Source organism: Diabrotica undecimpunctata, chromosome 7 (genome assembly GCF_040954645.1).
Source record: "Diabrotica undecimpunctata isolate CICGRU chromosome 7, icDiaUnde3, whole genome shotgun sequence".
Lineage (NCBI taxonomy): Eukaryota > Metazoa > Arthropoda > Insecta > Coleoptera > Chrysomelidae > Diabrotica > Diabrotica undecimpunctata.
In genome coordinates, this window is record NC_092809.1 from 147,274,832 (window position 1) to 147,299,269 (window position 24,438).

General features: G+C 33.3%; 1 protein-coding gene across 1 annotated transcript in view; it reads right to left on the bottom strand.

Moving 5' to 3' along the window:
• Window positions 1-472: 472 nt before the first annotated feature.
• Window positions 473-24,438, bottom strand: part of LOC140446017 (L-dopachrome tautomerase yellow-f2-like) — a 30,984-nt gene continuing 7,018 nt past the window's right edge. Inside the window, exons 2-5 of the mRNA XM_072538510.1 lie at window positions 17,245-17,517; window positions 16,917-17,096; window positions 7,414-7,697; window positions 473-992 (exon numbers count right to left, since the gene is read on the bottom strand). Of these exons, the coding sequence (XP_072394611.1) occupies window positions 573-992; window positions 7,414-7,697; window positions 16,917-17,096; window positions 17,245-17,517 (1,157 nt within the window). The 3' untranslated portion in view covers window positions 473-572. The remainder of the gene's footprint in view (window positions 993-7,413; window positions 7,698-16,916; window positions 17,097-17,244; window positions 17,518-24,438) is intronic.

A 24,438-nucleotide genomic window follows, 5' to 3' on the forward strand; every position in this document is an offset into this window, starting at 1 on the left:
TATTGTAATTTACAAATGCCAAATAATTAGGTATTCGTATTCGTTACACTTTTCAATAGGTGTCCGTATTGTCTATAGGTACTATAACCTTTGCGAGATCCCACTTGTTAACAGCTGTAACAGTTGTAACTGTTGGTAATTATTTTTTTTAGCATTTTCTACGGATGTGGTTACAGGCTTATTGGTCTGTAATTTTCGAGTTTGTGTTTGTCTTCTTCCTTGTATAGTAAAAGTTCCTACGCATTTTGCTAAGAGGTTTAAATAGCACCCTCAAAGAGGCAATTGTTCAATAAGATTTTAACTGCCTCCAAAGAAGTTTGACTTTCGGCTGAAACCATCTCTTTTGTTATTCCGTCGTCTTCAGAAGCTTTTTAATTTTTCATATGTTTTAATGCATTTGAACTTTCTGATTAGAAATTTCTAGAAGTGTTTCAGAAGCTAAATTTGGGGATTCAGGTTTTGCTACAAAACATTATGTTCTTAAATTTATTTTATTTTTTTTTCTTTTTCATCTAAAAATTACAAATTTTTATAAAAGTACAGTCACATATTCTTAAATATCAATAAATCCACTAATATCCTCTGGATGGTCCTCTTGACTTCGTTCCTGCATATGATCCTTGGGCATAGTTGGCAGGACCGGCATAAGTCATGGGTGCGCTGTCTCCACTCGCACATTGAGTTCCTGCTACTGCATTGCTTATAGTGTTAGACCAGACCCTAAAGTTAATTTGGTCATAGTTCAGAGCTCCGTACAAAAATTCTGGCATGGTGTTAGTCAAGACGTAGACTTTGTTGTTGCTGACTTTTACATCACAAGGATAAATCATCTTAGCGTCATCTTTTTGTACTAGAGAAATCGTACTTAATGGTTTGTTGATGTTCCAACAACCTAAGGCATTTTGATTGACTAGACCTAGGAACATAATACTTGAGGGTTTGTGGATATCTGCAGAAGAAGTCTGAGATCCGGCTCCTCGATCTCCAAGATTCTGAAAAAAAAAACTTTTAGTTTATGTAAATAATTAAATAGATAAACAACTTTCTGAGTATATATAAATAAAGATTTTTTAAACTGATAAAAAATTATTTCTTGTTCTTCTTATAGTGCCCTCTACCTATTGAGGTTGGCAATCATAATGGCTATTTTTATTTTTAAACTTGCTGCTCTAAATAAACCAATTGATCTACATTGATTTCAATCACGTAGATTTTTTAATCAAGAAATGTAACTTTGACCAACAGATCTTCTTCCTTGAATCTTTCCATGTATTATAAGTCCCAAAATGATATTTTGGTCCCCTCATCATGTAGCCTAGGTATTCCAGTTTTCTGGTTCGTATGGTAGTAATTAATTCTGTTTATTTACAAACTCTCTTCAGTACTTCTTTATTTCTATCAGTCCATGATATTTTTCATATTCGACGATATACCAGAGTTCGAAAGCCTCGATTATTTTTAAATTGAATTTTTTTAACGTTCAAGCCTACGCTGCATATAATAATACTGAAAATATATAACATCGAATGCTACATAATCTGATTACCAAATTAAGATTTCTGCACGTTAGGAGTGACTTCATTCGTATAAATTCTGACCTGGCAATCTCTATTCGCCTGTTTATATTTACATTTTGATCATTAGTTTCATTGATAAAAGTTCATAAGAACTGATATCTTTGTACTTGTTCTATTACTACTGATAAAGTTAAAAACCATACAGCTCATAGAAACAGGATTATGCGCGATAACGCGCGAACAAATTTATGGAAAAAGGGAAACATACTTCGCATCGTTACTTGGAATAGTACTTAAACTGAAGAGAGCAGGAAATTACAAAAGAACTTGTAGAAAAAAATATAGACATATGTACGCTACAAGAGTCGAAGAAAACAGAAAAGGGTCAAATGGACGACTATTTAATAATTTACAGTGGTGTTGTGAAAAAAACCAGAGCCAAAGGGGGAGTAGCAATGTTAGTACACAGAAATTTTTAACACCAAGTACAATAATGTAAATAAATCTCTGAAAGAAGAGTAAGTAGATCTAACATCAACCACATATTGATAAATGCTGTACAAGAACTATATAGAGACTCTAAGGCACAGATAAAAACAGGAAAATATCTAACGGAAGAATTCCTGGTTACAAAAGGCTTGCGACAGGGATGCTGTATCTCACCAACCTTATTCAAGATATATGTTGCAGCGGCATTGGAAAGATGGAAAAGAAAGGTACATAGGATGGGTATAGAGCTTAGCAATGAATGTGTATATACACTCCAGTTTGCTGATGACCAGGTAGTGCTAGCGACCGACAGGGAAGACATGCAGTACATACTAAGAAAACTGATAGAAGAATATAACTACTGGGGAATGAATGTCAATACAACAAAAACCAAATATCTTTGTATTGGAAACGAGTCAGATAACATAGACCTCGAAAACGGACGAAAACATATTTCCTGCTGTCAGAGCTATGACTACTTGGGTGTTGCCTTTGACAGTACAGGAACTGATACACGGGAAATAGAAAAACGAATCACTCAAGCAAAGAAAGTCTTAGGATGTCTCAATGGTATACTGTGGAGTAAAGAGATAACGAAAGGAAGGAAATTTAATATATATGAGACCATGATTAAAACTACTCTTCTTTATGGCGCTGAAACATGGAGAATTAGTGAAAAGAACAAAAAGCGAATAGAAGCAGTAGAGATGGATGCAATGAGAAGATTTTTAGGTATTTCCAGACGAGACCGAATCAGAAATAATGTAATAAAACAACGTATGGGAATAGAAGGAAATATAACTCAAGATATAAAGAAGAAACAATTAAGGTGGTATGGGCATGTTCAACGGATGCCAGCATTAAGACTCCCCAAAAAAGTAATAGAATGGCAACCGATAGGTCGACATAAAAAAAAAGAGGAAGACCCAGATTAGAATGGCAACACGGCGTAAACAAGTCCATGAGCGAAAGAAATTTAACAACAAACGACTGCGAAGATAGGAAGAGATGGTGTTTAGGTATCGGACAACGTCGAAAGACGTTCTAAACCGATGTATATATATATATATATATATATATATATATATATATATATATATATATATATATATATATATATATATATATATATATATATATATAGAAGAGTAAGTATGAAAGTTAAATTGGATGTCAAACCTCTGAATGTGATACCAGAGATCCACAGAGATACCACGACAAGAGAAAACTTCTACGAACACGTTCAGACTATTATAAACGAGACCCCAAATGATGAATATATAATCATTATAAGTAATTTTAACGCATGTGTTGGCATTGATGTAGTTCTAGAAATAAAACAGCGATATAATAAAAATATGGGCAATGAAAAGGGAGATCTGCTGACGGATCTCTGTAGCATAAACGAAATATGTATAAATAACCTATTTTTTCTTACAAAGATCAATAGTAGTACAATAGTCTTACAAAAAGTAAGAGCATTAACATCAGCAGAAACAGGAAGTTATCATAAATTGGTATTTTGCAAAATTCAAATGAAAACACATACATGTGATAACACCAGAAAACACCACAAAGATAAAAGTCGAAAGCTTATAGGATGACTTCACAAGATACCTATTTCAAAAAAGAATAACCGAAAGAAGCAGAAACACATATCCCAGAAAGTTATGGGGTCGAAGAAACCTGGGCAAAACTCGAGTCTAATATCTTAGCCTTGGCCAAGGAAGTTCTAGGTGAAAGAAACATAAATGAAAATAAATCATTCCCAAGGAGAAGAACTCCATGGTTTTGTACAGAAGTAAAGGAAAAATGTAAAGAAAAGAAAAAAGCTTACCTGAAATACATGTCAACCAAAACAACAACATTAATTAAACTACACAAATTATAAAATATAATAAAATACCGGAAAAATGAAGAATCAGCGAACTAGTTCTACTATTCAAAAAAGGAGACAAAAAACAGCCAGAAAACTACAACAGGTTAAATACTACCCTAAAACTTACAACTAAAATTTTACAAGAACTAATGAACTAGAGTATAAGTTTAGCAGATGAACAACAAAGTTTTCGTAGTGGAAGATCGTGTACAGATACCATATTCGTCATATAGCAAATTACTGAGATATCACTAGAGTATGATAGACCAGCATTTCTGTGTCTGATTTACTTATAGAAAGCATTTGACAGAGTAAGACTCAAAGATGTAATTTATCTCCTGTATAATAGAGAAGTTTCTCTAAATCTTATAAAAACTATTAAAAGTATCTACCAAAATGACAAAATGAAAGTCAGAATAGATGGACAACTTACAAAACTTATAAAAATAGGCAGCAGAATGAGAAAAGCTATGTGAAGAAGAATATATAAGAAAAGCCTATGCTTTTCAGTTTAATCATGGATAAAACCATCAAAAGTGTTAACAAAAGGCGAGCATACAGAATGGGGAACAAAGAAGTAAAAATACTCGGTTACGCAGACGACTCAATATTGATTGCACAAGATGAATATAGTGTGCAAAGACTGGTCCACAGATTTAACATAGGAGCAAAAGAATTTAATATGACAATCTCATTCCAGAAAACTAAAACAATAGTAATCAGCAAAGAACCAACTAGATATATACTAAAAATTGATGGCATCAGTATTGAACAAGTAATGAAAATAAAATACCTTGGAATTACACTGTCTAGCTATGGAGACCTGGACAAAGAAGTAAGAATCAAACACTATATGGCGAAACAGACAAATTAACACTGAGATGATGTCAAGAATTTATAAAACCAGTGTAAGACCAATAATGACATATTCCGCAGAAACAAGACCCGACACAGCTACGACACAAAGGCTACTGTAAACGACAGAGATGAGAGTACTGAGAAGAATTACACGAAATAAGCTGAGAGATCGAAAGAGAAGTAAAGACATTAAAAGAAAATGTAACGTACAGTGTATAAACGAGCAAAAAATAAAAAAAAAGAAAAAAAAAAAAAAAAGAAGTTGAACCTTTGTAAATAGGTATATTTTATAAAAACCCTTAAAAGGGCTACATCAAAAACACGAACGTTTTCGGAACAACAGTTCCATCATCAGGTTAAAAATACGGGTTATCATGCCTGAGCCACCAAAATATTAGGGTAAAAACCCTTTAAAATATATATAGTTACCAAAGATTGTACATAATGTTTAATATTTTATTTAAAATTTTACTTCAGGTAACATACACCCATGCTTTAAGTGAGTTCCAGTGTCCGGAGAGTAAACCTTTTCAAACGGACTTCAGCTGGTAACTCGTTTGCTGGCCGCGTTTACTATTTGCCTCCATTGTTGTCGGTCCCGAGCAGCTATTTCCCATTGTTGTATTCCCATTTTGCGTAGATCGCATTTAGGCGTTTAGTAGTTTTTAGTCACTCGATCTTAGTACGTGGCCCTCCCATCTTGTTCGGTTTGCTTTAATGTAGCGTACTATGTTTTCATCTCCATATACTGTCTGGAGTTCATCATTGTGTCTTCTTATCCATTCTTCTGTTGTCTCTTCTCTGCAAGGCCCATAGATAGTCCGCAGTATCTTTCTTTCCAGTACCAGTATTTTTGTCGTTTCCCGCTGGTTCAGAGTCCATGTCTCGCTTCCGTACATTATTGTGCGTTTTGTCTAACACTTGGTCTTGAGTTCTTCGTAACCACCATATACTTGGTCTTCGTTGACCTTTAGACTAACTTTCTTGGCTCCATTTTCGAATAGGGTGAAAACTTCTTTTGCATCTCTGGTATATTGTGCAATTGTATCAACGTCATCCGCAAACGCCAATAGCATTTTTGAATCTTGGGTGGCAAATCCGTTTGTCAGTTGTGGTTGAGATTTCCTTACCGCATGTTCCAGTGCAAAATTAAATAGCAAGGGGGCGAGAGGATCTCCTTGTCTAAGCCCGGTGTCAATGAGGAATTCCCCCGACGTGGTGCTGCCAATTCTGATCCGTGCGGAAGCGTTCTCTGTGATCATCTGTGCTAATCGTACGAGCTTTCCAGGTACTCCCATTTCTACCATGGTGTCTCACAGTAAACACCAAATGGAAAAAAAAATAATGAAATATGCACATAAGTAGAATGGGGAGACCCGTGTCGTCAAAATAGCAAGAGATAAGTCACCAATCGGCAGAAGAATTATCGGATGACCGCGCAAAAGATGGAGTAACAACCTTCCATAGAGGCAATAATCCACCAATAAACAAGCAGAATTGCTTATGAAGAGGAAGAAGAAAATAAAAGGTATTTAATTTCATCTATCGTGATCTTATGTGTCTCTAAAGGATTTAATTCTTGTATCTCCTGGATTTTATCTCTTTCATCTTGGAAAATTTCTCTAATATACTTTTCGTATATTTTTAATTTCTTAAGTAAATCTATTAGCAGTACTCCTTTCTTGTCTTTTATTGTTTCCCTCTTGTTTTTACGACCCATTTTGATCACTTGTCTTACTAAAAAATAATTGAATGTGATCTACAAATCTAAATAGTGGTTTTTTTAACTGTGATTGAAATACTCTGCTTTGATTTTAGATGAAAAAATATCGATACACTAATTAAGTGGTTTCGAAAATTAGTTTACCGATTTTATTATCAGATGTCGCTATTTGCGTCTATACGAAGTCATGTCAGAGTTGCTTCCTAAGACAGAAAAAATTTATTTTTACGTTCAGAGCGACTGCGAAAGCCGTTCTGTAGAGGCCCATTAGGCCGAAATACGTATAAGCGGATGCGCAGGCGCCCTGTACGTGAAATCAAATCTTAACTGTCTTTTCCTTTTTTTCCCTCCTGCTTATTAAGTACTTGAAAATAATTAAACAGACTCTGCATAGTCTAGTAAGTATCTGTTTGATAATAAAACTGTGGATATAACTGCTAAAATAACAACAAACCACGCCGATATCCTCAACAGTCAAGAGAATCAAATTATTATTAAGATTTGCGGATCACCTGGTCATCTTAGCCCACGGCAAATTTAATCGCACAGTCAGAGACAGAATACAACAGGCTTTGATTGTAGTCACAGAATAAATTTAAAATTGCGAAATTAACATAAGCACCCAGAGGTCCAAAACCATGAAATTTATCATAATGAGGAATTTAGAGGGATTGGATCTTTAGAGTCTAAATAGTACACATCTAAACATGGTGAGTGAGGTAAAGTATCTTGGGTCAATATTAGACTCAAGACTTATTTAAAATCAGCAAATATAACAAATAACCAAGAGAACGGCAAAAACGTTAATGGTAGTCAGACCCACTTATAGACAAATGTGAGGTTTCTTCCTCATTTTTAAACTAATCTAATGAAAGACCGACCTATAGCAGTCTTTTAAGCTGTTCAGAAAATTTTAATAATCACCAAAAAAGAATTTTTAAATTTACCATAAAATCATCCCCATGATACGACCTCGTAGCTAAAGAATGGTTCTTTACAATATCAGTCGGTACTCGATACATGTGCGTTCCTGCCATGGAATGGAAATACAAGTCCCTATTTCCATCTGGTTTAAGTTTAGTTAGTTCAACACTGAATATACCGTCGTTCCATTGAAAACGGTGACCGGAAATATCGAACTCTCCAGCGAGAGGTTCCAAGTAGAAATAGTTGTGGGTTATTCTCCAAGATCTGTCTTCCCTCAGGCTGTAGACGATAAGTCCATATCCACCTAAAATTAAGTTAAAATATTTACTTAATACTTTAATATATAAGGAAATTCACAGGTTTACAGACTGATCTACACAGAATGGATACTGATTTTATTATAAAATAAAGAAATTTATTCTGTGTGTTTTATATTCGATATTTAATTTTAGTTGCCTTCGTCGAAAATGCATTTGGCAACAGATATCCCTTAGAGAGAGCTAAATATTTTACAAGCAATGTAGATTCTCTTTTATCTAATCTGATTGGTGTATAACCCCTTCTGGAAGAGAGATCGCTTAAAAATAATAACAAGGAAATTGAAAAAAAACTGGAAAAGCATTAAATAACGAAAATCCAGACATAGTTAATACATCTCAATCTTTCCAATATTTTCTCTCTTTCCAATGGCGCTACAGCCCAAATCGAGCCCTGGTGTCCTCCAAACTATGCCTTCAACCTTGCTGGTTCCGCGCCGATCTTCTCTAGGTTCTCACGTCTAGCAAATTTTGCCCGTTTGTTGCCACTTCATTATTCCACATTTTCCGTGACCTTTCTTTCGGTCTTGCACGCACTGCATTTTACTATCTAGGACTCTTTTTGGTAATTTTTCAGTCTCCATTCTCAATACATGACCAGCCCATTAAAGTCTCTGAAGTTTAACAAATTCTGAGATCGGTGCCTCTTTGAACAGTTGGTAAAGTTCATGGTTGTACTTCGATATCCATACTCCGTTTTCGTTAATAGGTCCAAATATCTTTCTTAGGACTTTTTTTTCAAAGACTTCCAGCTTTCGTTTTGTATCTTCTGTCAGCACTCATGTCTCGTATCCATAACATACTATTGATCTGATGATAGTCTTGTAGACCTTGATTTTCGATCCCCAGTATGTCTTTTTGGAGCAGAACAGATGTGCGAGTGAAAAGTTAGCGTTGTTTTCCTTTACTATTCTTCTTTTAATTTCTAGTTCTTCTGTTCCATCCTTGTTTCATGTAACTCCCATATTCCCATATATTATGAGAAACTTTCTACAGTTTCAATATCGTCCTCGAATTCAACTGTGCGTCTGTTTCCCCTAGCTCTTGACTGTTGCTCCTATTGAGTGAAAAGTAAGCTTTGTTTCCCTTTACTATTCTTTTTTAAATTTCTAGTTCTTCTGTTCCATCTGTGTTTAATGTAACTCCCATATATTATGAGAAACTTTCTACAGTTTCAATATCGTCCTCCAATTTAACTGTGCGTCTGTTTTCCCTAGCTCTTGCCTGTGTTAGTTTTTTTATCTTTTGAATATTTATTTCTCGTCCGGTCTTTTCTGCCCCTGTTCTTAATTGTGAATATATTCCTGCCACCTCTTCTGTTCTGGGAGATATGATGCTGACGTCATCGGCATAGGCGGCAATCTGTACTGATTTATGTGTTAGGAGATTACCTCTTCCTATATTTAGCTGTCTTATCACATATTGAAGAGTCACATTGAATAGTGTCGGTTCCAACCCGTCTCCTTGTTTTAATCCTTCGACTATTTAAAAAGTTTTCAGTGAGCTTATTTTGTACTTTTGTACTGTATTTTTGGAAGATGTTAAAGCTATACAATATTTGATATAATTTTTGTTTATTAATTGAGTCGTAGGCCTATTTTAAATCAATGAATATGTTGTGGACGTCAATGTCGTATTTCCACGATTTGTTTAGATATGCCAAATACCAGGCTGATGAAATCTATGCATCGATCAGCTCACTTTTATTAATTTAATCCTATTTAATTTTTCCAGTTACTAAATCATCATCAGAGTCATGAGTTTTTTTGCCTTTACTACTATGAGGGATCAGCTTCCCTAATTAAATTTTTTGATAAGTTTCTATCTTGGTTTATTATATATAATCCTAAACCCATTTACCCTAAGGTGTCGGGTGTAATGTCTTTAGTTAGTTGCATGTACAGTTTTTTTCCAATGCTTCTTATTCTTTGCTTGGTTTCCTGCTTGTTCTTTGCTGATTCCTCTTGTCTCTAGGATTGAGGTTACATTATCATCCCATATCTTTATTGGCCTTCCCATTGGTCTCTTGGTTTGTCTTCTGACTTCCCATACTTTTTTAACTGGTCTTTCTTGATTCATTGTAACCATGTGTCCATACCATCTCAGTTGGGCCTCTTCAATTTTCTTAATACTTGATTGGACCTTAAGATGTTCTCTGACTGCCTCATTTCTAATCCTGTCTTACCTGATTGTACCTATTATTCTTCTAAAAAACTTTATTTCTATGCTCTGTATTTTCGATTTTAATTTATTAGTAAGCGTCCAACTTTCACTACCAACAGTTAAAATCGGCACAAACACCGTCTTGTATATGGTCACTTTGTCTTTTTGGGATACTTCTTTTTTCGACAAAAACGTACTTCCAATTGCGTGGTACATCCGAGCAGCACTTTCTATTCTGGAACTTAGTTCAGTTTCTTCAGTTCCTCTGTTCTCTATTTGTACTCCGAAGTATTTGTAAGTATCGACTTGTTCAAGTGTATTTCCGTTACGTGTTATCTTCGTTTGTTTTCTATTTTTTCCACATACCATTTCTTTCGTCTTCTCATCATCGATCCTCAAATTTCGTTTAATTAGTGCAGGGTTCCATACTTGTAAATTTCGATTGAGTGCTTCTTCATTTATCGCAAATATCACTAGATCATCTGCGTATGCACACTCTGAGATCCACACTGCTTCTAGATTTCCATGTCCGGCATATAATTTCAATGTTTCTGCTCTGTTGATCCTCAAATTTCGTTTAATTAGTGCAGCGTTCCGTACTTAGACTAGATCGTCTGCGTATGCACACTCTGAGATCCACACTGCTTCTAGATTTCCATGTCCGGCATATAATTTCAATGTTTCTGCTCTATTGATCCTCAAATTTCGTTTAATTAGTGCAGCGTTCCGTACTTGTAAATTTCGATTGAGTGCTTCTTCATTTATCGCAAATATCACTAGATCGTCTGCGTATGCACACTCTGAGATCTACACTGCTTCTAGATTTCCATATCCTGCATATAATTTCAATGTTTCTGCTCTAGTTTCTTTAATTATGTCATCCAAGACAATGTTAAACAGTATGGAGCCTAGGACGTAGATCTTCATTTACTATGAACTCGGATTCCATATTATCCGTTCTAATTCTGTTCCTTGTATGTCTATATATACTCATAATGGCTTGCCTGAGTTTGATTTTCACACCTTTCTTTTTTAAACATCTATCAATCACCTTCCTTCGAGTACTTCCAAATGCCTTTTTTAAGTCTATAAAGGCTTGGTATAACTCAGTGCTTGAGTTCCGTGCATTTTGTGTTAGTTTCTTGATAGTAAAAATGTGATCTTGGGTACTTCGGCCATTTCTAAATCTACTCTGTAATGTTTCATTGTAAAATCAACGTTTTTCTAGTATTCTCTCATATACTTTGGATGGGATGCTCAGTAGTGTGATTCCTCTGTAGTTACTACATTCGCGTCTGTCTCTCTTTTTGAAAATGGGTAGAATAACTCCCACTTCCCAATCTTTTGGTATTTGGCTCTCACTCCATGCCCTATTACATACTTTTTTTAGCAGTTCAATGCCCTTGTTAAGCCCTTTTTAAGCATTTCTGCTGTGATTTTATCAAATCCAGCCGCCTTACCTTTCGTAAGCTTTTGTATGATTTCTTTTGTTTCTGCTATATTTATGTCTTATTATATCTTGGTTTATACCAATATCAATCCTCTTTACTGACATGCCTGATTAAACGTCTCTTCCCAGATCTTCTTTGGTCATCCTCTTTTACTCCTTTCAGGAACTTGTAAATCAGTAATCCTTCGTATTGGGTTTTGAACCTCTCGATACTGAACATGACCAAACCATCTAAACCTACGATCTCTTATTCATATAAGTATTCTCTTTTCTGCAACGCGCATTTGTTATTCATGTTTCTTTTTAACTGTCAAACATTGAGTTTCGTACATCATAGCTGGTTTTATGGTTGTTTTATAAAATTTCCCCCATGACTCTATAATACCGATCCTAGGTAATTAAAACTATTACTTTTTATAACCATTTTATCCATCCAAAGATATCTTTTTACTTGTAGTAACTCCATATTTAAATGAACATTGTAAATACTCTTTTATTGTCCTACTAAATTTTAAATGTTTTTCCTCAAGAGCTTGTCTCCAGTTTTTTTTAAAGTCGCTTTCACTATTTGCTACTAACAATGGATAATCAGCATACATTATATATCAGGGAATGTTACCCTGTAGTTTCGCTGTTATCTGATCCAAAATTAATGAAAATAAATAAGGACTAAGCACTGAGCCTTGTTGTAATCCTAATTTCACATAAAATTTATTAGTTTCTACCACACCTGCCCTAACACTAGTTGTGTGTAAGTATGACAACGATATGTCTAATAGTTTTAAAGTACGTGTAAAAATAGTTTTTAATTTTTTAAATAGAACACTCAGTAAAGAGTCACATTTTATCTAAGTGATTTGGGTTAAATCTCAATATTTTGAGCCGAAGAATCTACAGTTAAAATATTTCCAATTATTAATAAAACACATTGTACATTGCAAACCATCTGCTTGATTGTTTTTTTAAACAACAAATTTGACCACCTTGTAAACATCTGGTTAAAGAAAGAACAATTAGTCAAACATTGGTATGCTACCAATTTGCGTAAGATAAAAAACCAGTTTGCCATCTACTCACCAAGGTTGGCTGCATCTGCTTTAAGCTTTAAATTTTTTAAATCCAAGATTTTAAAAACAATGTATAGTCCGTAACCTTCACCTCGGCGAAAAATGTTTGTTTACTTCGTTGTGGTAATTATATGGTTGTCACATGAAATAGTTTCCTCACTGTACCGGGATTTTTTATATCGAAGTTAAATTTCGCGTAATTAGGTGTTAAATTATCTTAAAAATGCTTACGTAAACATTTTAAGTATATTATTATATTTTGTAAATATATAAATGTAATTCACACCAAAAACAAATATTTGGATCGATAAGAATTTTGACGCAATCCTATTCATTTGGGAAGAATCGTTTTTGATTTGTGAGTGTTTGATCATTTTTGATGAGGAAAAAACTCCAGCCAAAGCTTTGTCTTGATATTCACATTTTTTGAGTACGGGTTGTAAGTTCATCATCAGGGAAATTAAAATAAAATGTTATGCAGATGACGCAGTCAGCACAGAAACTGATTTATAGTTACAAAAAATCTCTGGATAATTTAATTGTTATACATGGCTAGATTTTATTATTTTAGATTTTTTCAGAATTTCGGTACTTTGTAAGTTTTATAGTATTGTATACATGCAAGATTCTTTTCTTTTCCCGTTGTACCCGGTGCTTTATTTCATTAGTTCATATATTTTCTTTACTTGTAACCCGTTTTATACCATTGTGATGATATTTATTAGTGAATATTGTTACTTGGTGGATTCCTTCTTGTTTTTGGGTCCCTATATTGGTTCTGAATTTTTTCATTTATCAGTTGTATTAATACTTGCTTTGCTCTAACCTTGCAAGGTAAATTATTTACCTTACCAAGTCATATCTAATTTTTTTAGCAAATTTCTATGCTTTTATGTTACTATGCCAAGCCAATATTTCCAGAGTTTACATCCAGTTTTCCTCTATAGATTGGCTCAGCTATTGGAGCAAGATTACTGCCCAGTCTACTGATTTTTTAGCTAAAAAGCTAAGCTTCGTATTTTTTCATAAGTTCTTTTGATTCGCTAAACATTTAAGGAGATTATTGCTTTCTGCACTTTATTGGGATATCTTTTATAAATATTTGTTGGATTTTGTATTTCGTGCATACCCAATGTTCGTGCATACCAATATAGATGATTGCTGGGAATAAATGAAAACGACAATAACCACTGCATCTCGAGAAAATCTTCTAAGACGACCAACAGTTAAAAATGACTGGATGACACAAGACATCTTAGATCTAATGGACGTTCGGAGGCAGTATAAATCCATAAACAGAGAAAAATACAATGAAATACATAAAGAAATCCGAAAAAGAATTACAGTAGCAAAAGACCGATGGCTACAAGAATCCTGTTTAGAAATTGAGAAACTTTAGCAACACGACAGCTTCCATTTGCATAAAAAACTAAAAGAATTAACAGGCAAAAGCAGAACTTATGGGCAAAATATATTACAAGACTCTGGTGGTAGAATTTTAAGTAATAAAAAAGAGCGCTGTACCGAATGGGAAAATTACATAATAGAATTATTTAACGATGACCAAAGAATCTACCAAGAAATAACATCTAACCGAGATACAGGCCCACCGATTCTAATCTCAGAAGTTCAGAAGGCTATCGATCAAGCGAAACGAAGGAAGGCTTCTGGTCCTGACGAAATACCTGCAGAATTGTTAAAACTATTAGAAAATGAGAGTGTTGCGATTATCACATCCTTCTTTAATAAGATATACAGCAGCGGCAAATTACCAGACAACTAGTTAGAATCGATATTTATAACTATTCCCAAGAAAAAGAATGCTAGACAGTGTAGCGACTATCGACTTATCAGTTTAATGAGTCACACGCTCAAAATTTTTATGAAAATATTGCATTGTCGCATATATAAACTTTGTGAGGGGATAACTGGTGATGAGCAGTTTGGTTTCCGAAACGGTATGGGTATTCGAAAAGCTCTTTTTTTGCATACGAATACTCTTACAAAAGAGCATTGAGTTTAGGAAAATAATTTACGTATGTTTTATAGATTTCGAAAAAGCCTTTGATAGAGTACCACATACATTATTATTTCAATGCTTAGACTCAGTTGGTCTGGACACGTATGACATTAGATTGCTTAAAAATCTTTACTACAATCAGACCGCTTATGTTAAGGTGAACCAAGAGGTTTCAGCTAAAGTTTCTATTAAGCGTGGTGTCACCGATGTTGTTTAATGCCTACACTGAACCAGTTTTTGAAATAGCGTTAAATAATCGCCGCAAAGGTGTTAAGATCGGTGGTGAAATTATTAACAACATCAGAAACGCCGATGACACCGCAATAATGGCAGATAGTCTAGAAGATCTTCAAACCCTGTTGAATGCTGTAAACAACGAATGTACTGAAAAGGGCTTAACAATCAACGCAAAAAAAGAAAATTGATGGTGGTCGGAAAAATTAATATCGAAGACTCAGTACTAAGATTAGATAACAAAATCCTGGAAAGGGTGGAACACTTTAGATATCTGGGTAGCTGGGTTGACTGCAGGGTTGAAAGTGACGAGGAAATTTCGACCAGAATAAAACACGCACGGAAAAACTTTATTATCTGGCGATCTGTATTATGCAGTAGAAGTCTGTCGTTGACCACACGTCTAAGAGTATTGAAGTGCTACGTCTGGTCCACTTTGTTAAATGGATGTGAAACCTGGACAACAAAAATAAAAAATCTTAACAAATTAGAAGCGTTTGAGTTGTGGTGTTACCGTCGCATGCTCAGAATCCCGTGGACAGCACACATATCTAACGAACGCGTGCTAGAGAACGTGCACAAAGAGCGAGCATTGATCAACATCATCAAAATGAGAAAGGTCCAATACTTCGGTCATATAATGAGAGGACCTAAATATCGCTTACTCCGGTTAATCATTCAGGGCACAATGGAAGGAAAACGTTGGGTCGGAAGAAAACAACTGTCCTGGCTGCGTAACATTAGATAATGGACAGGTCGAACGGTCGAGGAACTGTTTCATCTAGCTGCCGACCGAGAATCATTTCATCAGCTTGTCAATATGACGATAGCCATCGCTTGAATACAAGCACGGTACACAAAGAAGAAATGTTCGTACTTTGACAAATTTCTGGTCTAAATTCAATATATAGCATCTCAAAATCTAGCATGATTTTTTGTTTTCTTGAAGCTAAATCTCACGAATCGAGGACCTATAGAATAGCACAAAGAATAATGAATCGAAATTCTCTAAGAAGGAAAATTGGAATATTTTCTCAGAAGGAAAATATTAGAAATACTACATTATAGGTTTGGGCGATAAAAATAAAATGGTGATGATCAAATCCAGATACAATGATAAGAGGTAGACACGGGAAGTCCTGAAGTGAAGACCAAGGTAGACCAAAAGAAGCACATGAAAATTGCAAAAAAGATGATTAGACGACATACGAGTAGTGGCGGGCAAACAGTGAAAGAGATTACCACAAGTCAGAAAAAGATTACTTAAACTACCATGGACCCAACGAGTTACTAATGCAGAAGTGTTAAGAAGGCTACAAAAGGATTGCGAGGTCATAAAGCACATCAAAACAAGAAAGCTGGAACATTTAGGCCACATCACTAGAGGTGCGAAATATGAGATATTAAGGCTCATAATGCAAGGTAAAATCAAGGGTAAAAGATCCATAGGAAGACGAAGAATTTCCTGGCTGAGAAACCTAAGAGAATGGTATAGTTGCAGCTCAATAGATCTTTTTAGAGCAACCACCAATAAGGTACGGATAGCTGTGATGATAGCCAACCTCCGATAGGAGAAGGAACTACAAGAAGAAGAAGAAAAAGATTGTAACAGCTGGTGGCCTACATCAACGAGTTTATGTATAAAAGTTGATGAAAAAAAAGATCTAAAGAATTAAACCAATTGGTCTATTTTAAGTAATTTATAGGACATGATGTAATCATCATTTGATAGTGGCATGATATACTAGCATTATTATGAAAAGAATTTGACCAGAAAACCGCTCGAAATGAAGTGATTCTGTGTATTCTGATTTGTTTTTTAAATCTGTATATAATTAAACAGAGAAGCTATAAAGAAAATCATCCACAATCCACGAACATAGTAGTAGGAGTTACTAGTAGAGTAAAGTTACTAGTAGAACTAGTAGAGAACATAGTGGAACGATTAAAATATCTTGACGTAAAATATCTACCAATGGTAAAAGCAAGTTAGAAATACACATCTGAAACAAGATCAAAAACTAGCTTAACAAGTAGAATCTTAGAAACAACAGAAATGAGAATTCTAAGAAGATTAATAGAAAAGACACTGATGGACTGATCAGACAATAATATAAGAAATACGTGCAGGATAAACACCCTATATCAATACGTGCAAAATTAAAAGGAGTGAAAATAGTCACTAGACGTAGAAAAAAAGAAAAATATATACCAATACATATATAAAATTATCTTACAGCTTTGTTTTGCTTTAAATAAGGTGTATACATACCTAAATCAGGTATATACGCATAGGCATCATCACAAGTGTCTTTAGTTACATCTATAGTTAGACTAGCTAATCCACTAGTTGGCCGTATTTGGTCATCAGGAATGCGGAACGACCGAATGATTTTATCAGTAGTTAAATCCATTATCACCAAAGTCGTAGGCCGCACGCGACTGACATTTCCTAAAAAATAAAAAATATAATAAACTTTTTGTAAATAGCCTAAGAGTACTGCATAGAAATCGCGTAAACAAATGGATTAAATGAAAAAAAAACCGTTAAATATTTAGCCTTTACAGGTCTCCATATTTATGTTAGTGTGTAGACTTACCAAGAACTTCTACCAGTCCAGTATCCACAAACCATAACCTATCACAGGGATCCACTGCTACTCTGTAGACTGACACAAAATTATTACCGCTGTTTTTAGGATCGGGATATATATTTGTGTCCCAATCTGGGTAGGGAATTAGCGGAACGTTGTGCCTATTTGGACTATCCAATGGCACATAGTTCAATGTAGATGGCACTCCTAGTCGTCTTCTAGGAACTGTGATGAAAAGCTTGTTTCTCCATACGTTTGCACCCATAGGAATGTTAGTAACTGTAAGTAATAAAATCAGACATCAAACAGAAACTTATAATGACTTTATTATAATAAGATACTTTACCCTACTTTTTGAATTACTGTTTGGAAACTATTTTTTGCGGTATTTGAATAAAATTTACTATTTTAGCTGGGAATGTTCAGTATTCAGAGCTCAAATAAAGGTAATGTTGCTGTATAAAAAAAAAAAGAATAATCATGGCTAATAGAAGTGTATAATCATTCGTTTTTATTAAAAAAAAACGGGTGTGGCAATCCAGTGGGACTGCCGGTAGAAGTTATACTTCTATTCACGCGTTCGCCTATACAAATTTATATGGGAGTCAATCTGCACAATCATTACATATGTAATGCTATAGGTAAGAGAGAGCAGAAAGAGAAAAATAATTAGGTATATAGGTATATGGTGCATGGTTTGCTGTATATAAACATTTAACCTGTAATAGGAGTATAGTAAATGAAATATTGAATCAATATTTTAATGAAAATATATATTTTTATTTTCATATATGTATAAAAGCAGTTGAATGCAAAAAAATTTTTTTACACATACTCTGCAGTAAAATTCATTGTTTATTTTGTTATTAATATAAAAATACAATACAACACACTGCAACATAATTTAATATAATAATACAATACAAATTAAAATGCAATATTCATAAGTATTTACAAATGACAATATACATAACTTACTTACGCATATGTTTAGTTTACCATGATAATAATATTAATTAAAAAATAATAATATTAATAAATATTAAATTAATATATTTACAAAAGGAATATTTTTATTCTCGAGAGAGAAAGAGAGAGAAAATATATCTTCTGTCTCTCTCTTACCTATATCTTACATATATAATGAATATAATGAATATAATGAAATATATAGAAGTATAACTTCAAAAAATGTTTGTGTAAGATAAAAATAAAAAACCAAGAATCCGGATTATGTTGTAAATTTTCATTTTCTTTTAAAATTTAGCATTTTTCCGTATATTACATATATTTAATAAGATTAACGTGAGGTTTTTAAATATTTAAAAAATAAAAAAGGAAATTCATATCGGGATTCGAACTCACATATACCAGCGTATGAACCAAACACGTAAAAAATTTGCCAATCACTAATACAAGTGATTTATTGTAATTATTATTTTGAAATCTAATAATAAAATAATTATGAACTTTTAATAAATAATACAAAACATATCACATAAATAATAATATTAATATATATTATATTATAATATTTAATATTAAACATATATATACAAAAGGAACATTTTTATTCCCAATAGAGAAAGAGAGAGAAACTATATCTTCTGTCTCTCTCTTACTCATATCTTACATATGTAATGATTTCACCGATTCACTCCCGTGCAAATTTCCAACGTCGAGCACGCGTATAGAAGTATACCTTCAAAAAGTAATTAGTAAATACTAACGTATAAACGTCTACAAAATTTTTAAAATGATAAAATGAACATTCAAGTCTTTGTTTAAATTGAAGCAGTTTTATTATTTTATTAATAAACTTCATATGAATAATGAATAATGTTTACTTTTAAGTTACAATTATTATTAGTTATGTGCACTTGTACTTAGTTGTATAGTAACTTCCAGCAACTTACAGTCGGAGAAACAACATAGCAAAAAATAGTTACTAAATTTACTAGGCACTTGGGACTGGGAATAGAAAACCGAGTAGATATAACAAACCAGTTCCGCGTTTTTACAGCAATACTTCAACAATATATACAGGCGACAATGCATTGGCTTATAGGGCAGACTTTACAGTAGGAATCCTGGCTTATGCTGAAAAATGTAAGCAGGTGTAGGATAATACTATACTTTGGTTGCATTGGTAGTATGGTAGTATGTGACTAAAGCGTACAGGATATCATGCTGACCGAAAAAGCATTCGGGCATTAAATTATAAAATTTATAAAAATTATATTGAAATGATCTTCTAAGGTAAAATATTCCGGAAGCAATATGAGCCTTCGTTCGAATTTCCGGATGAGGACTATTTTAGGGGAAACAGTATTACAGGTTAGAAAAATTCGGATAAGGTCTTGAAATCTTGGAAGTCGTACAAGTAAGAGTATGGAGTTGGTAGGTAGAGGATACTAATTATGGTATGTGGGGAAAAGAGCAGTAAGTAGATGACATGACCATAATAACAGAGAGTCTAGAAGAACTTCAAGCCCTGTTGATAATATTAAACAGTGCGGTCCTACCTTTTAGACGTTGCGGGCCCTATTAAAATTGAAATTATTATGAAAGGCCAGTGAACTCGACTCGATCAAAAAAAGTTTATTTTAAAAAATAATATACAAACGAAAGATTATTTCCAAGTATTTTATTATGGTTTACAATTTACATGTTATGTTTAAAATTTAACATAAAATAAAAAATCAATGGGATATTTGAGGCAAGGGTTTATCCTCTACTAACTTTTGCACTATATATAATATCTATATCTATGCTAGTCGTAGTGAGTCTAATACGCGCTTCCAGAGAATCGTTTTCTATGCGATTACGTGTTTTAGATTTAATATGCTTCAAAGCAGAAAATGTACTTTAACATATATACGTACTACCAAACATTGAATATAGTTTCAACGCAAAGTTACGAAGTTTTGGAAAACGATATTTTTAGACTAACTTCCAAAAGGTAATAATGTCTTTATTTTTCTTTGCTTGAAAAAACGAATCGGACTGTAGTTCGCACAGCTCTAATTGGTATTCTGCTGATTGGTTCTGGATGTTGACTCCCATTGGATTGTTAAAAAGCTCAAGATCGGGTTTTAGTGCATCAAATTCCGAAAACCTTTCATCGAATTCTCTTTTTATTGCTGTAAGAACTTTTGCAAACCTCGAGAAATCGACCATGGTTTCTTCTTGATTTATTTCAAAACATGCAGGAAAATCTGTGAGGTCGTTTATTTTCATGCAGTTCTCGAAAAGATCAAGTTTTTTGCGAAATGTCTCAATTTGACCAACCAACTGTGATACTGTTTAATTTTTCCCCTGGAGTTGTAGGTTTAATGTGTTCAAGTGAGAGGTACAATGTCTGTAGTAATGTCTGTTGGAAATGCCAGTTCATGAAGAAATGTTTTGTTCGTAAGCTTTGCTATAAATATGTCCGTGTTAATAACAATTTTTTTCGTTTCAAAAAAAAAATAAAATTTCTATTCTTAAAGAAAAAAAAATTTCTAAGGCATTTACCTGCACTCAACCAGCGTATCTCTGAATGCAGGCGGACGTCCTTATATTCAGTATTTAATTCCTCCAAGAAAGAGATGAATTTTCAGTGTCGCTGAGCTCTGTTTCCTCATCTTAAGCTGTTGACTATCTGCACTACAGTTTTCATAGTATCATTGATTTTAATTATCTTTCCGCAGAGAGCCTCTTGATGGATAATGCAATGAAACATAACACAGTTAACACCATTTTCCCGCAAAAGTCCATCCAATCCCGTTATGTGTCCTGTCATTTTTGCACTTTTGAAAACTGCCTATATTTTTCACAGCGTCACTAACTACCTCAAATATATTTATACCTTTGGACCAGTCTTCCCTGTGGTGCAGTTTTAGAAGTTCCTCAGTTAAACAAAAATCTTCACTGATGCATCTAACAAAAATTAATAGCTGATTTTTGTCAGTAATATCAACAGATTCATCCAGGGCTAAAGAGTAGTACAAACAATCACGAACTGTGTCGACCATTTTTTTCAACACATGAGTATTAAGCTCATCAACTCTTCTAGATACAGTTTGATAGGAAACTCAAAACATATTCAAAATTTTTGGCCATCTTTTCATCTCCAAAGGATCGCACCATTTTAACGGCACGCCGCTTGATCATTTCTCCATCTCTAAATGCTTTTTTACTTTTGACAAGCTCTAAACATACTTCATATGATGCTGCTAAGCTTGATGTTTGAACAGCTGTCGGTTTTATAAATATAGATTTTTGTTTATTCAATTTAGCTTTAAGTTCTTTTACAAGACGAGCTTCACCTTGATATTTGTTGTATTTTGTTTTGTGCTGTGTTTCACAATGCCCACTAATATTGTATTCTTTTGATACCGCGAGTACTTGACAACAAATAATGCACCGAAGTTTGCCTTTTAATTCGATGAAGAAAATATTGATTTTCCCATTTTCCTTGGAACGTACGATTCTTTTCGAAAATTTTGAGTTTTTTGGCAATACTAATTCTGAGTTTAACATTCAATTTATTCGCTACTATTAATTCAACACGACACCTGCAGTTGACTGAAGCTAACTGCCCGCTCATCGGGAGTGGGTGTTCAAGGTTAACTACTTTCTTAAGATTACGGAAAATTAGACAGGGTTGGAACAGGTAAAAGTTATCAATGGCAATATTTTTGAAATGTGTTTGCGGGGGCCGCAGTTTAACGAGCCTCGGGCCGCATGCGGCCCGCCTGTCTGAGGTTGGACTACACTGATATAAAATATTTGTCTTAAAAATATAAAAATTATTGATATTAAAAAAATAGTAAAAATTTAAAAAAATTAATAAATAATAAATAATAATAAAAAAATAATAAGAACAAAATAATAATATACAATAAAATACACATTTGAAAAAAAAACACAAAGAGGGAATAAACCTCCGAGGTGTTGAATCGTGTTCAGCTCTTAAGGAAAAAAATATATTTACATTATTAATAGTTAGTACTAGAATTTAGTTTTAGCATTTAGTATTAGTTATTCTAAGTATTTATTAAAATCAAAAGCTTTGAGTTGTGATGTTGTCGCACGCTCAGAATCCCGGGAACATCACACATATCTAACGAACGTGTACTAGAGACTATGCACAAAGAGCGAGAATTGATCAACATCATCAAAATAAGAACGGTCCAATATTTGGGTCATATAATGAGAGGATATAGATACATATATATATATATATATATATATATATATATATATATATATATATATATATATATATATAAAGAGTACGGTAAAGATTGTTATATGGTAAAAAAATTTAAGTAGTTTTCTGATATTTAATTTGGCGATAATGTTTGTAAAAAACAATTTTTGACAATCGTTTGTTATGCTTTTAATTTTGTAATATCTAGTTTATATGAAACCTTGATACACACAAAGCAATCCTTTGATACACTTTATAACCTTTTGAACCAATAAAATATTTGTTATTGCAATAATAAAAATATTTTATTATATTGATTAAAGTCGAGTTACAGAAACATAACTTATGTAATAAAAATTTAAGTGTTCGCAAAGTAATCTAAAGGGTCTATGTGGGTCATTTTCTATTGAATTTTGAGTAAAAATTTTTATAAAGTTTGTGACATATTTTCTCGTTACTGATATACTGTGGGTTTAAAATTTAAAATCTAAAGTAAAATTGTAGTCTATGTCAATCATGAATACAGTAAAAACTATGACAACTCTAGTAGTAGTAATATTTAAAAAAAAAAAATCTACTACTGTGACGTAAAATATAATTAGGGAACTTCTGTTGAAAAATTAGTTGATGATAAACCATTGCTTTCATAAACCGTGATTACTATGATACTTATCGTACTTTTGAGTTTTTTGGCAATAATAATTTCATATTATTTATTATTAACAAAGCTCTACAGGCGTTGAAGGCCTAGTACTAAAATACAATTAATATAATACTCATATATTACAAAACTTGTATTAACTGGGGTGGCTTCTTGTCCAATCATGCTCATTGCCTACTAAATTAAATTTCCCTTTACCAAACTGGCATTCAGTTCCAATTCTTCATGACCTTTCTCTTCTATAATACCCCCCAGGTAAGTAAAATGGACCACTTTTTTAAAATTATATTTCCTTGATTTATTAGATATGAAAGAAACTGCCTCTCTTCGTTTTGCTTTGTATTTTCTAGTATCATGTACTTTGACCTTTCCTGGTTTACTTCTAGGTCAAAATATTTTGCTTCCTTTTCTAATCTTTTTATAATATTTGGTAATTATTTTCTTAATTTTGTTAGAATAGTAAGATTATCAGCAAAGACCAGACATTGTTGAAGATGGATCCGGTCATTTTAATTCGGCTATTTCTGATTATTGTTTTTAGTACCAAAATAAAAAGCACCGTGGATAACATATCTCCTCATCTAAGACTTCTATTCACTTAAAACTCATCCGATGAAAGTCATTTTTATTAACCTAAGCAGCTTTGCGGGTATGCTTAGGGGCTCAGCACCTCATACATATTATTCATTCTTATCATATTATACGCTTGATTAAAATCTGTAAGTAATGCCTGAAGAGTTATCTTATATTGATAGCACATCTGGATTTGTTTTAGTGTAAAATTTGATCGGTCACTGATTTATTAACTTTAAAAGCGGCCTGATACTAACCTAGTGTATCATCAGCAAATCTGTTAATTTCTCTCTTAGCATTCTGGCTAATATCTTGTAACAAATGTACAACAGAGTATCCAACCTCTAATTGAGAGATGACACTTAAAGAAGATCGGCAAAAAGTATATTGATTAATGTGTATACTTGTCCGTATTAATGTAATAATACTATCACTATATATGTTAAAAATCGTTGGAGATATATTATTATACCATAGTTCTATTCCTTGGTTTATTTTTACTGGCTTTGTTTCGTTTGATTACATTTTAATTGTATTATTGATACCGTATTGCTCTTACGTTATAATGGTTTTGTACTATTTTTTAATTAGCTCCTAATAATTTTAAAAAATATTTTATAGATATATTCTTCTTCTTAGCCTTCTGTCGTCCATGTTTGGACATAGGCCTCTCCCAACTCCTTCCATCGGTCCCTATCCTGAGCAACATATTTCCAATTTGTTCCAGCTATTCTTTTAATGTCATCAACCTATCTCATCTGTAGTCTTT